This window comes from Anolis carolinensis, chromosome 2 (genome assembly GCF_035594765.1).
Source record: "Anolis carolinensis isolate JA03-04 chromosome 2, rAnoCar3.1.pri, whole genome shotgun sequence".
Lineage (NCBI taxonomy): Eukaryota > Metazoa > Chordata > Lepidosauria > Squamata > Dactyloidae > Anolis > Anolis carolinensis.
Window position 1 is genome coordinate 134,864,275 of NC_085842.1, and position 15,273 is coordinate 134,879,547.

At 41.3% G+C, this 15,273-nt stretch overlaps 1 protein-coding gene across 5 annotated transcripts in view; it reads right to left on the bottom strand.

Annotated features, from left to right (window-relative positions):
* Positions 1-15,273, bottom strand: part of caskin2 (CASK interacting protein 2) — a 138,087-nt gene that overhangs the window by 43,437 nt on the left and 79,377 nt on the right. For 4 of the 5 annotated variants that reach the window (XM_008104449.3, XM_008104450.3, XM_008104448.3 and 1 more), the window contains exon 3: positions 35-86. In XM_008104449.3, coding sequence (XP_008102656.2) covers positions 35-86 — 52 coding nt within the window. Of the gene's footprint in view, positions 1-34; positions 87-2,007; positions 2,293-15,273 lie in introns of those variants that run through there. The other variant, XM_016991346.2, reaches the window with a different exon arrangement.

Genomic DNA, 15,273 nt, shown 5'->3' on the forward strand with positions numbered 1-15,273 from the left:
ACTTTTGTCACTGTTTAATCAGATTATTACATACCCATCCACATCTTGGTAGTTCACATTCAGGCGTTTAGTCGACCCCAAGAGTTCTAGAGAAAAAGAAAAAAAGAAGGGGAAGAAATGTGTCAACTCAGGATACCAATAAAGAGAATGGTCTGTGTTGGGTTTCATCCCTGGCCTGCACAAGTCTCTTGTTTCATCAAGTTTCTAGTCCTCAATGAGTAGCTAGCCTAGAGACAGGGCCAAGCTCAGGGATTCCTTTCCCCACATTCCTGTGCATGTTTTTTTAAGGGCTTTGCTTTACTGCTAGCCACTCTCACCCCCCCCCCCCCCCGATGTAGTAATATAATTATGTAAGGCAGTGGTTCTCAACCTGCGGCCCCCCAGATGTTTTGACCTTCAACTCCCCAAAATTCTAACAGCTGGTAAACTGGCTGGGATTTCTGGGAGTTTTAAGCCAAAACACCTGGGGACCCACAGGTTGAGAACCACTGCTCTAAGGGAACCGCCATTCAGGTCCTGGGCCTTACTAAACTACAAACCCCAGAAATCTGCAGGAGGTAGAAACCAGTTTCAAAGTGGGTCCAGGCTCTAGTGTGATGAGGCAGTAAGGAATTGCCCCGGGATGGCAATGCAGTCTTTACCATGTTAGTTCTTCTGCTTTCTTTTCCCTGTGAGGACACATTTTACCTCTCTGAAGGCAAAATGTAGTTGCATGGACTTTTTAACCTTCTACCTCCTTTAGAAGATAAGATTTAGTAAGTTAGTCAGCTCCAAGACTTCCTTATCAAGAATGTATTTCTTTTTTACTTTAGTAATGTTTGCAACAAGAATCTACAGTTTTGTATTCTGCTTTTATATATAATTCTTATTCCAGTTTTAGAAAAAAAAACCCTACTCTACCACTACTAATAAATAGAGTAAAAAGTAATTCGGTATCATACCATAATAATTTTCACACTAATAACTACATTTCTTTATTACCTCCCCTCCACCAAAAATATGTAAAAGTTGACTTCAAACCCTCAAACACCAAAATTGAAATCTACAGAACACTTAATATCAAATTAAATGACTTTTGTTCTGACTAAAACAAAAGATCTTTCCATAGACATCAATCTTCACATCCCGTGAACACAATCCTTCCTTTTTTTCTTTCTTTTTTATATAAATCAAAAACAGCTCCCAATCCTTCAGAAATTGGCCCAATGACTTTTCTCTAACCAAATTCGATAATTTGCCTGCGATTTTCTGTTCTATGAAGACTTTGGGTGAAAACACTCTGACCACAATTACTAGGTGGTTCCAAGTTGGAAAACTAGCTTAGCATTTACAATAGAGATGACATCTGGAAAGTCATTCCTGACAGGAGTCTGGATTGAAGACATTTAATCACTCTTTGCATGAAACAGGACCATGATTTAAGTGATGTTGGATTAGATATTGGGATAGTGGATAAGGAGCATGTTCCCTGTTTCTCTCACTCTCTCCTTCTACATTCCTAATTCTCTATTTTTGTCTTTTTTCTCTACTTTTTTAGTATTTCATGGAATAATCAGGTTTAGTTCCCTATGAACGATAAGAAATCCAACCAGGAGCTCCAAGCATTCTTGCCTGAATTTCTTTTGTGCACCATTGGACAATCTCTCAAGATCATCAGACTAAAGGAGCCATTCACAAAGGAGAAAATACAATAAATAAATGAATCAAGGCCAAGGGAATTGATTTGTATAAAATGTGCATAAGCTCAGTTAGCAGTACAATGGCTAGCTTAGAAATAATGAGTGCAATTTAAATACATTTTGCCATGAACAGGGAAGACTGTGACGAGCTGACCGGAGTGCCGGATGCTCAATCTGCTGTCCAGGTGATAACAATTGCTGATGGGCAACCAAAGGGCAACTCTGAATCCCCTGCTGTTCTTTAAACTGGACATAGACTGGAAAACCCTTCAGGCAGGGTAGCGTCTTCTGCAAAGGCATGCACATGGCCATCCTAAATCACACTAACCTTGCAGTGCACAGGAAAGTGTTTGACCCATCTTTTCAGCTTCGTCCTCCTCCTCTTTTATCCAGCTTCTTCATCTATGCCTTTCACATACCTTCTCCATGCGTATCAACTTCCCATCCCTTCCCCATCACAACTTCTTCTATCAACAAGCCATTCCCATTTCCCGGGTCTCTTCAAATAGTTACGCTACTTCCACAAAACCAAGAGGACATAGCCGACATCCCCATTGCTATGATCAGTGGGTCAGTATGCTTCTTCTTCTCCTCCTCCTCCTTCATTGCTCTTCCATTTATAGTGTCTATGCCCATAAAAGTGCAGAGTTGGGACTTTTGGAGTGTGCCTTTTTACTGTTTACCCAGTGCCAGCGAAAAAGCCCACATAACAAATGGCTGGCATTTCTTTCTCCAAAAGCATGGGCGGCAAATCTAGGGGCTATGAATGTAACCATTGTATTCGGCATTCCCGTAGCCTTGCTTTACCTCCACATTCTCTATTTTACAGGTGGTGTGAGGCTACAATGGACCACAAGAAAGACTCTTCTTCATTTCTAAGCCAACCAAGATGGCTTCAATAGTTTAGATTCACTCTCTTGCACACTGAAAATAGTTTAACTTTTTTTCTTTGAACTATTTTCTTCAGGAATTTGGTAGAAAGAGGACAACAGGGGGTTAACAAACAGAATAATAATCAATTTTTTATTACAATGGTCATTTATTTAACATTTACGTATATCAGAAAACAAGTGCTTAGTCTGTTATGGAAAAATTAGGATAAAAAGTCTGACAAACAACAGAGCTCCAGAACGTTTTTAAACAAGTGGATGCATCTTGAATTTTGAGGGTGTCATGCTTATCACTATAAGATAGCTGCTAAGCCATTTAGCACCACAAGATGATTCCCAATAGTCCTTAGTTTAACTTTTTTCTGGGCTGCCATGAAAATGAAGTACTGATTTTAGAGTTACCAGAGAAAAAACTGGTATTAAAAATATAGGAACATGCTCTAGATTTCTATCTGGCAATGCTAACTGGTCTGTAGTTGGCTACTATTGTTATTTTTCTTAAAGATGCTTCTGATGTGCCTGTGAAGACCAGAAGCATTAAGAGAAATAAAAATGAAGCCACTGCATCTCCCCCCCCCCCAAAAAAAAAACAAAACAAACAGTCACATAGGTTTTAAAAATATTTCTAAATGAATGTCCAAAAATCTAACAAATAAAATCAGAAGGGGTAGGGATCCTGCAAGTATAAGTGGAAGAGACTATGAGATGTGAAGCTGCCTGAACTTGCTCATCTAAACAGTATATTCTGCCTAGCGTTCTTTCAGAGCCAACTTTTCCTTTTCCTACAGTCATTGGCTTTAGCTGCTAACCTTCCAAACTGGAGAACATATCCTTACAAGGCTAGATTTGTAAGTACAGCTCTGATTGCTGGATGCTGAGAACAGACCACAGTGGTTGGCTATCAACACTATATTCTGCTTGTCAGTTTTCCAGTGCTGGCTTTTTAGAAACGGAGTGCTTGACTAGACTAGCTTTTTATCTGATTCATCCAGCCAGGCAGTTCTTACATTCTTAACCAACAGAATGAGTAAGATGAATGGATGTACATCCGAATACTGCCTCTTTTGAAGGACTGGATACAGCCCATTCACACAAGCCATATCCACAAAATGCGTGGTGATGACTATGAGCTCAATTTGGGCTGGTCTGGAAAGAACAGGCTACACAATCCCAATCCCAGGTTTTTTTTGTAACTGTAAGTAGCTTCTGGTGTGAGAGAATTGGCTGTCTGCAAGGACACTGCCCAGGGGATGCCTGGATGATTTACCATTTTGTGGGAAGCTTCTCTCATGTCCTTGCATGGGAAGCTGGAGCTGAGGGATGGGAGCTCAACCCGCTCTCCAGATTCAAACCGCTGACCTTTTGGTCAGCAGCAAGAGTTTAACCCATTGTGCCACCAGGGGCAATGACAATAATCAATGTTTCACTATGATAGTATGGGATACAATGAAAGAAGTAGCCAGAGGACAACATAAGAGAACAACATAATTTATTAGAGAACAACATAATTTAGAATAACAAGAAGGAGAGGAAAAAAGATTAGAATTGGAAATTAAGGAATTAGAGACGAAATATATGCTAGAAAAGGATAAACAAAGCTATATAAAAGCATTAGCAATGAGAAAACGGTTAGGAAGCTTTTTTGACTGAAGCTCTTTTCACACTGTGAACATTTAAATGGCTTTTCTCATATCACAATCCCAGTGATATGATGTTTCAGGAGAAAAAGATCAATATGCCCCCCTCCCCAGAGATATATCTTGCATGGCAGGTTAGCACTGCATTAGAATACTAAATGAAGAACACAGGAGGGGTTGGTAAAATATCAAGACTACACACTGATGTCTTCAACTAACATACTTTTTAAAAAATCCCAACTATACAGAGCAAGGGCTGTTAGATCAAGATTTACAGATCCAGAGATGTGTGGGGCAAAATCTGAGACCTAGGGACCATTTCTAGTAACATCAGAGGGATCATTCAAGTGAAGTTATGGGGAGCAGCCTCTCTTTCACTGTGCAGAGAGATGTCAAATTTTAAAATTAAAAAACCTCACAAATGTGGAAACTATGTGAACATGAATCTTTTCAAGGTGGTACTCTCACTTTGAGATTCTTCCACTTCACCCTAAAGAGTCATGAAAACAAAGGCCAGGGCGTGAGATGTCAGACAATTTAACTGAAATTAGCCTGGATTCTTCCTGGCCTCTGGGGACATAATACAGGTCCTAATTGCTCCTACTAGTTTCTGCCCTAAAGTGGAAGCATTCTTTTCTGTTCCACCCACAAGCCCTGCTAATAGTAAGGCCTTTCAGACGCAATGAGGCAGTATTCAAGAGTATCCTACTGCTAGCAATTTAAAAAACGGTACAAGAGTGCCAGGGTGTGTATGACTGGGGTGGTCTTCTGCCACTTGTACCAATGAGCAAATTTCTCTGCTTCGGTGGCACTCTCAAGGTTTGGGCTAGATTTTCCCAGGCTCATACTAGTAAGTCTGCTGTGATCTGCATTCTGATGTTTCCCAATTCATTGGAGTATAGCTCCTGCCTTGCTTTGCTTCACTAGTTTGCAAGATCCCGTCTGGAATAAAAGATGCATAGCCTGGAGAAGGCGCTTCTCCCGACTGGAGTGGGAAGGGAGGGGAGGAATGCAGGGGAGCTGGGCTCACTGACATATTCAACTAGGAGCTGAAAAGAAAATCAGCCTAATTGTGGGTTTCCTTGGGCTAATCAAAATGTTTTGCAAATAGGTGTATTGAGGCAATGCCATTTGCAAAAGCTGATTGTAGAAGTGCGTGACAAATGCAGCTGACATTGTCAGCCTGACGGAGCAGAAACTTGGGAGGTCCAAACAGAATGTAGGATAATTAGGTCCTTTAAGGACTTTTTCATCTTCCAAAGAGCCAGAGATGTGACTGGGTAAAGCTGGCGTCTCCTTGCTTTGGGTGGATCTGCTCCCAAGACTGCCTCTCAAGTAGATATTTTTTCCCACACTGTTCAGCTAAAAAGTGCACAAAGTTTCATTTGGAAAGGACTCGCCTTCCAGCATCCCAGTGAGTCAGTGTGCCAGGAAATACGTCTGCAGGGCAATACAAATTTGAAGAAAGCTTTGCCTGATTCATTTCTTCTTTCCCCCAGCTGTCAAGGGCACAGCTGTAAAAGGAAAACAACAACAACAACAACAACAACAACAACAACAATGATGATGACCCAAACCACAGAACAACCTTCAAGAAGAGTGATTTGGATTAAATGAATCAATTTTTACATGTCTAACAGAAGAAGAGGGGCAGCAGAGCCAAAACAAAAACAAGACTGATCCTGACTCATATCATACTCCTCAAAATCGAACAGAATGAGCCGGGAACAAGGAAACAATGCATCCCAAAACTGCAAGGGCCTGGAAATGTGATATGCATATCCTCAGATGTTTACTTTTACAGTATAACCACAACTCTTACCAATTTTCATTAGGACATTCAATTATGAGAGATTATAGGAATTACAGTTCAAAACATCTGGAGAGGCATAGTTGCAGAGCCCTGCTGTAAACCATAAGATGCCCCACAGGTGATGTAGAGGAACTTTGTATAGGGAATGCAGTTATGGGGTGTCTGTAATAAAATGATGAAATAGCCTTTGCTCCAAGAATTCTGCTTTTCCCAATAAACCTTTCTTACCATGTCCAATTGTGAGCACTGCAAAAAAATTAAAACTTCAGTTTAGGCATCTAAAGAAAAGGAGCAGGAAAGGATCCCAAGGGAATGTGAACACAACAAATGTTAAAGTTCTAAGAGGTATTTGGGGTTAGTTTTCTCACTCCCCACACCAACGTACATTGGATCTATACTCTTGACATACCAGCTACAGAGCCATTCAGGATTCTCAGGGTCTAGTTGAGAGACTGCCAGGCATATTGGTATGACTTGGTCACCATTCTTTCTGAGACTATTTTAGGGAATGGGAAAACAATACAATTTTCACCACCAAGGAAAGGAGAGATCCTATACCTGTTGCATTTTTAACAGACACTCCAGATATTAATGGCACAGAGCTCCTTGCACTGGGAGAAGCACATACACGAGCAGTCAGGAACACTGCAGAACTACCCTTCCCTTATTGGTACGCTCCAGCTGTGTTGGACTACAATTCCCATCTGAAGCTGTAATCATGCTACAGTGGCACAGCGGATTAAACTGCTAAACTGCAGAACTTGCTGACTGGAAGGTGGCAGTTGGATGAGGTGAGCTCCCATTGTTAGCCCCAGATTCTGCTAACCTAGCAGTTTGAAAACATGCAAATGTGAGTAGATCAATAGGTACCGTTTCGGCAGGAAGATAACGGTACTCCATGCAGTCATGCTGGCCAAATGACTTTAGAGGCATCTACAGACAATGGTGGCTCTTCAGCTTAGAAATGGAGATGTGCACCAACCCCCAGAGTTGGACTCAATTAGACTTAATGTCAAGGGAAAACCTTCACCTTTACTAAAATATTGGGATGATGACATCTGAAAAGTGCCAGGTTTGAAGAAGCTGTGACAGAGCTTTTCTGTTGATTGATAGTTAATGCAGAATAGTGATGGATTTTTTGACAGGAAAATGCTGGGGCAGGGGAGACCAAGACAGAAGTGAGTCCTATTTAACCACCCAAGGCCACGTCACTCAAGAGAGATGGATACCATTCCTGACAAGTGCAAATGCTGAGGCTGGGTCATTTAAATACTCCTTGCAGGAGTTTGCAAGAACTGTTTTGCAAACTTCTGTCAGCAAAGGGTACGTTCATATATAGGACTGGAGTATGTTTTTCCTGGGACTTTTTTCTATCAAGGCTTTTGAAAATCCTTGATAAAACATGAATTAATAAGTGAGAATTTAAATCCCTCTCGGGAAAGTAAGGCACAGAATTTGCCCTCATTTCACTGTTGTGTAAATTGGGACAGATGGGAAAAAGAAGAAGATGAAATGGTTGGTTTCAAATCTTAGAAAAAAAAGTAGAGCGATCTGAGGATAGAACTCAGATGCCGTGACTCTAAGGACCTTATGTAATGAGAAGGGAGGGAATAGGAAAGGTTTTTAAAAAAATTGAAACCACATGGTTATATAATCAATGATTTAAATTATTATAGGAATAATAGTAAACATTACTCGACTCCTCTAGTCATTTCATTATGGAAGGGCAGCTTCTACTCAGATGCTGTAATAAAATATCATATCATATCATATCATATCATATCGTATCATATATCATGTCCTTTCAATATGCAAATAACTTTATAACTTGTATTTTCTCCCTACTGTCTGCTTTGAGAGATCAGATGACATGGAAATCAATAATCCAGTGAAGATAAACAAATGAATGGCTCCTGAACAAAACATTTTGGTCACATTATTTTAACATTTACATTAATTCACAGTATACTTCTACAGATATAATAGTTAAAGGCAAAAACAGACACACATAGGATCTAACTGTATTATTTCTTGACACATGCTGCTCTTTCAGTAGAAACAACACCATGGATACAGACGTGTACTATATATGTATTTTACTGTTTATTCATATTTGAAGTACGTTCTATGTAGCATTCAATCTCCTTCTCTCTCTTTCCATACCATGAGCAAACTTAATGAAACAAACCAAAGTTGACATTGACTTTTCCTGGAAGCTATTGTGAAAACCTATTGGGGTTATCAAATCATAAGTTTATTTAAGTAAATAAAGTATCATCACTGGATTAGTGAGATCTTCTTAACTCTGGTAAGCATAGTTTGCTATCAAAAATGTCAGGGTTTCAGAAAGAAATTCGACGATAGCATACTACGTATTTTGGATATAGTGATGACAGAGACTGTATCCATATCAGACTCCTGTGTCATTCTGTTCTGGTAGTTCTTACTAAAAATGGTATATAAAATGAAAGAAAATTATACTTTCCACTGCAAATGTTCATAATAGCCACTTATTTGTGCAAGCAGACCTTGCTGAAGCTGTTATGGGAATGACAATGATACATGCAAATTTATACATTGCAAATTTGCTACAGTTGTGTGACGTTTCAACAGCTGAAAACAAATACCCTTCCAGCACCATAGGGTGCGCCTGCAATGCTGCTTGGCACCACTTCAACTGCTATGGCTCAAGGCTATGGAATCCGGGGATCTGGAATTTGGCAAGGATCCAGCACTTTTTGGCAGCAAAGGCTAGAGACTTTGCAAAACTAAAACTCCCAGGATTCCATAGCATTGAGCCACGGTAGTTAAAGTGGTGCCAAGCTGCATAAATTCTACAGTGAAGATGCACGCTCAGAAACAGTTGAGATGGACAAATTACTGATGTTGATTAAGGAGAAATCCTTGACTAAATTTAAGAAAGACCAGGGCCCTTCCAGACAAGCCCTATATCCCAGGATCTGATCCCAAGTGTTCTGTTTATCCCAGATTATCTGGTAGTGGGGACTCATATAATCCAGTTTAATGCAGAAAACCTGTGATCAGATCCTGGGATATAGAGCTTGTCTGGATGGACCCTGGGACATCTTTATTATTTTTAAACAGCATAGATGGGTTGTCGAAGGCTTTCATGGCCGGGATCACAGGGTTGTTGTATGTCTTTCGGGCTGTGTGGCCATGTTCCAGAAGTATTCTCTCCTGACGTTTCGCCCACATCTATGGCAGGCATCCTCAGAGGTTGTGAGATACATACCTCACAACCTCTGAGGATGCCTGCCATAGATGTGGGCGAAACGTCAGGAGAGAATACTTCTGGAACATGGCCAAACAGCCCAAAAGACATACAACAACCCAGCATAGATGGGGACAATCTTCAGTTATTGTTTTCTTATATTATGTAAAATGTTATTAAAAGTGGAAGGGCAGAAATAAAGTGACACTTAAAGGGAGTAACAAATAAGAAGTTAAAATTAAACAAGCAATGAGCAGGAGGCTTGTAGATTAGCAGGTGTTTGTTTGTAACGTGTATACTTAGGTTGTATGTTGTAGATAAAGGTGAATTAGTTACTTTTATATGCAATGAACAAATGTATTGTTTTCTATGGTTATGGTTTTGCTTTGTTTCTCTTTGCATTCTCAATTTTGTTTTGTGTTGTTGTATTCTATAAATATGTTTTTTCCTTTGTATGTTCAAGAAAAACTATTTTTTTTAAAAATGGAAACAGTGTAAGAAGTGGAGGAAGAGAACACACAACCGTCTGTCAAAATCAGTATGGACATGGAAGGTTTGAGGAAAGAACTCCAACTATTCTCCATAGACCCAGGAGTGATGAACAATGACAACTGTGGTTTAAAAATAACTGCTTGTTATTGTTTTGCCATTCCCTTTCATACTTCTACATTAGGACACCCCAAAATAAAGGTTAAAGTTGGCAGCTTGTATTCACTTGCACAAGACTAGATTGTGTAAATTTCAGTGGAACTTCTGTCTGAGAAAATGAGTATAGGATTTGCATGGTACAAATACTTGTCTGCAACCACTATGCCCCAACTAAATCTGTGCTGGTTTCTGGTCTCAAATATTGACTATAACCACATATTTTAGGGCTAAGGGTTCAAATCTACTCCAGCTATTGTTCTGATAGAAAACTGCTAGAGCTTCCTCTAGTGGCAAAAACAATCACTCCTGATAGCCTTTTATTGTGTTGCTGTGTGCCTTGAAGTCATTTCTGATATATCGTGATCCACAGAAAAACCTATCATGGGGTTTTCTTGGCCAGATTTGTTCAGACAAGGCCTGTCCTTGACTTTCTCTGAAGCTGAAAAAGTGTGAATTGATCCAGGTCACCAGTGGGCTTCCATGCTTGAGCCTGGATTCAGACCCTGGTCTTCCAATGCCCTAGTATAACATTCAAACCACATACTGTGATGGCTTTCATTGCATCCTATTTATTGTACCCCAGAACTATTGCCCTTAGTCAAAATCTGTACCTTCAGAGAATACAGTATGCTCATCCATTCGATAACTACCGTACAAAGGCAACTTGGTGGGTTTCATATCCTTGGGGCTGGGAGAAGCCCAGCTACCTGCTGCAATATTAATAAAAATACAGTTGTTCTACTCTCTGTAAAAGGGGGAAAGACTATACTCCTCTTTTCTCCAAACAGCTTTGGGGTGCAAATTCACTTTTGAATAGCCTGGCAGGAAAGGAAAGGATTTCTTAACAGATTCTAGCAGTGGTTCTCAACCTGGGGTCCCAGATGTTTTTGCCCTACAACTCCCAGAAATCCCAGCCAATTTACCAGTTAGGATTTCTGGGAGCTGAAGGCCAAGAACAGGTTGAAAACCACTGCTCTAAAGAAACAGTGAGAGTTGAGCACAAATGTCAGGGGTCTCCAGCCATAAAAATTTGGCAAAAAGTCTCTGTTTTCTCCGAAACTATCAGGAGAATAGCCTGCACTAGCCTGAAGTGCATGACAGAGCTCCTCAATTAGCTTTGTTTTTCTTGGATGACTCCATCCTTTTATACCAGGTGTTGGTTGTTGGACTGAAAACTAGAGAGGGCTCCTGTACTTTTAACGGTTGAACAAAACGGTTAACGTCTGAACAGGAGAGAGGATTTCAGCAGGTGTTTCTTGTCATGCAACCAGACAACAAGCAATACCTGCCTGCCGACTTTCTGTCTTCTACACAGCTATTTCCAGTTTTCAATATGACAATCCTTACAGAGTGTGGGGGATCTTTGGTTCTCTACCACTGGTTAGGTTGACTGGGGCTGATGGGAACTGTAGGCCAAAACTACAGTTTAGATGATAGTTGCATCTATCAAGTAGGAAATAAGGTACCACTTATAAAGTGGGGAGGCAAATTTAACTAATTTATGACGTTGGAATGAGGAAGTGCCATCACAGTGGATGATGAAGCAGCTGCTCCCCCCTGTGGCCAGAATCGAACATCCCCTCAGGAGAAGGTTAAATTGCCTCTGCGTCTGTCTGTCTCTGTCTCGGTTCTATGTATATATGGGCATTGAATGTTTGCCCTATATGTATATAATGTGATCCACCCTGAGTCCCCTTCGGGGTGTGAAGGGCGGAATATAAATACTGTACGTAAATAAATAAATAAATAAAACATCTGGAGGAACAAAGGTTTCACGCCCCTGGCTGATACAAAGTAAGTATGTGTGTCTACATATGAATGTATATATGTGTGTGTATACATTTCCATAACATTCATATCTACCCTACTTATATATTCTGTAGTGGGGGGAAGGAAGGCACCACTGGATAGTATCTTTCCCTCCCAGAATGATTCTGCCCAGGCATACTTTGTACATGTATGCAAGAGCTTACTCCTGTAAGTGCATTATAGAGCCCAGAAAGAACAGACCAAGGCAGGGGAGTTTAGTGGGCAAAATGGTGAACTGTGAGCTTTCAGTAGTGGCATAATGGACATGCATTTGAAGGAGGCTTTACTGGAGCAACCTGCTTTACTTTTTGATGCTCACCTGGTGAAGCTCTGTCTGCCACGCTGGGTGTGGCTCTTGTTTTATTTTACCTGCTTTGTGTCTGCGGAAGTCTCAATAAGCAACTCTCTTTTGGTACAGAAGGTTCCGTTATCCCACCTGGTGTCCTTTCACAGTATCCAGTGATAGCCCTTTGATCCCACTTTAAATGCTTTGGTCTCACCCCATGCTGGAAATTGGAGTTTAGGGAGGGGCACCTAACATCTCCAGTCAAAGAATTCTCCTCTGATGTCTTTGATGGACAGAAAAGCCCCAGGAGAATGCCACAGGGTGCAGCCACGGCAGTGAAAGTGCTATACAGTAATTGTGTCGTGTCAAAGGGCCTCTAGTTCTTCATAAAAAGAAAGCTGTCATCCTGACTTCATCTAATAGGTGAGAACCAGAAAAAAAGTCTTTGGATACAAGGAAGTCTCAGCAAGTACTCCACTTGTGGATCTCACAGGCAAAGTGGGAACTTTATAGAGCTAACCTCATGCAACAGACGTCACAATCCTCTGGAGCAACTATAATTGATGCAGCTGTGCTGGCTGAAATCTTGGACTCAGTGCATAATGACATACAAATAAGTTGGCTGGCCAAGTCCAAGATTGGGCTAGTAGCCCAATATACCTTTTTCCAACAGCATTCAGGCACACACCTTTGGAAACTCAGAAGCAGTAGAATTCTGGTGGTGGCCATCTTTTGTTATTTTATTTTATTATTTGGTCACCTCAATCTCACTTAGTCTTCACCAATTCTTCACAGACGTAATGCCTCTGAACATGTGGTCTCCATTTAACTATTGTATCTGAGTGGTTTACATTTCATGAATGTACAACAGCACATGTAAATATGGATTGCAAAGGCCAAGCCTGTTGCTTTGCAGATATACAGAGACCAAAACCTCCATCATACCCAGCCAGCCAGGCTGCTTGGGAATCCTAGAAATTACACACTCAACACATTTGCAGTGCACCAGGCTGAGGAAAGCTTAATTCTTTTTGGGTCAGAGAAACTGGACTTATACAAGGTATGGGTCCCCCAAAGCCTTCATCTTTCCCCTCTGTCTGCTCAACCGACTCCCCCGCTCCCATTCATCAGTCTGCCATGGCTTCACAACAGGCCAACGGGCCAAGAAACTCCAAGGACGATGGTGATGTCATGGTCTGCAACAATAGCCCAAGGCCATGGAGCACAGCTCTGCGGGGGGAGGCTTCAGCTCCCACACTGCCCCTCAAATGGGAAAAGGAGGGAAGGAGATGACGTCCCCCTTTCAAAACTCCTCCACGCAAAGATGTTTTGTTCTTCACATTCTTTCAGCCAAAGGATTTAGCTGGGACTGACAAGGGAAGAAGATGAAGTGAGGTCTGTTTCTACTCCAGACTCCCAAACTTGACTATTCACATTGAGCAATGGGCAATCTGTGAGACTAAAGGATTCCTTGTCTGGGATTCAGGTGCTAAAGAATGTGGAGTTTTGCATTTGGAAAGTGGCGAGACAATTCCAGCTTGGTGAGTCTTGAACTCATCAAGTGATCTCTTTTCCTTTTTTGCCCAATCTGTAAAATGGAAAATTTGCAGTGAGAAAATAACCTAACTGATGGTCAATAAGGAAAGAAAACATTGCTTTATATAGAAACACAGTTACAAGTGTGTGTGTGTGTGTGTGTGTGTGAGGCACAACAGAATGCTTTACTGAAGATCACAACAGGAGCCTACAAACAAAGCTTGTGCAGGTTTATCTCATGGACAAGCTCAAGCATTTAAGGATGACTGTTCTAGAGAAGGTAGAGAAGAGGAAGTACTATATGCTGTAACTCTGTTGTTGCAATTGTGTATCTTTAAGTCATTCCAACTCATTATGACCCTATGACAACCCGATCACAGAATTTTCTTGTAAATTCACTAAAAATAGTTTGCCACTGCCTTTCTCTGAAGCTGTGAGTGATTTGTTCAAAGTCACCCAAGTGGTTTTATTGGCTGAGCAGGGATTTGAACCCTGGTCTATTAGAGTTGTCAGCCAAAACTTAAGTCACTGCACTTCAAAAAAGTGATAATTTAAGGGTGTATGTCCCTCTTGAGTTGACACTGAAATTTTGTGACCATGAAAAACAGTTGCATGTACAGCTATTGCTAACCACCCTTTCCTCACTTGACATTTTTCCTCTTCATCTTCTGAAATTCTCATTGCTGTTCTTCCTTCCTTTTGCATTCATTGCATGTTCTCCATCCACTGACCTGTTCTATTGTGTACAATATGAAACAAGGAGATGGGCCCTGAATGATAACTTGCAGGAGGCCACCCTTGTAATGACCTCCTTCATCCCAGACCCAGCTATGTGAGTAGGTTCCCACAGAGATATTTTGGAGTTCAGGGCAAAGTGCCATAGTATGGGCCTTCACTGACTGTGTGGTTCCACCCAAAGCTGCCATTTGGGAGGTGTGGCCCTGGTCTTTTTGACCACAAAGCTGGAAAGACCTCTCCTTGGTTAGTTGCCCCAGAGCTGGACGCTTGACCGTGTTCCAACAAGTGACCCTCAGGATGCTGTGATGTGGTTGACTGACCTTTCCAAGGGACGTCATGAGGCCTCAGCTGGTTGCCTCCTGCTTCCCTGTGCCAATGATCCGGAATTGCTTGGACCTCATCCAAGCCAGATATTCCTTCCTGGTCAGAAAACTCCAGGCTTAAAGCCAAGGGGAAAACTGTACATACACATACACAATCCAGAAGTCAACCAAAAATCCCAGAGTATTGTGTTCCTGGGGGGGGGGGGGGGGATAATGGCCCCATCTACACTGCATTGTTTAACTGTATTGAACTGCATTATATGGCAGTTAACCATATGATGCAGTTTAATACAGTTAAACTGCATTATGAAACTGCATCATATGACAGTGTAGATGCAGCCAATGTTCATATGCTTTCTTGCTTCATATTCATTGCAGGGGAAATACACGGGCCTTGCATTGGAACCAAGAGAGAGAGTGTAGTGTACTGGTTTGACTGTTATGACTGAACTCCCATCCACAATGTACCATAATAGTAGTTTGGCACCACTGTGGCTGCCAGTAATTCTGGGATTTGTAGTCTGCTGTGGCTGCAGAGCTCTTTGACAAAGGAAGGTAAATATCCACAGAATGACAACTCCCAGGACTCTGTATCATTGAGCCATGGAGTTAGTGTGGTCTCAAAGAGCATTAATTCTGCAGTGTGGGTGCAACTCTAGGACTCTGGAGACCAGAGTTCACT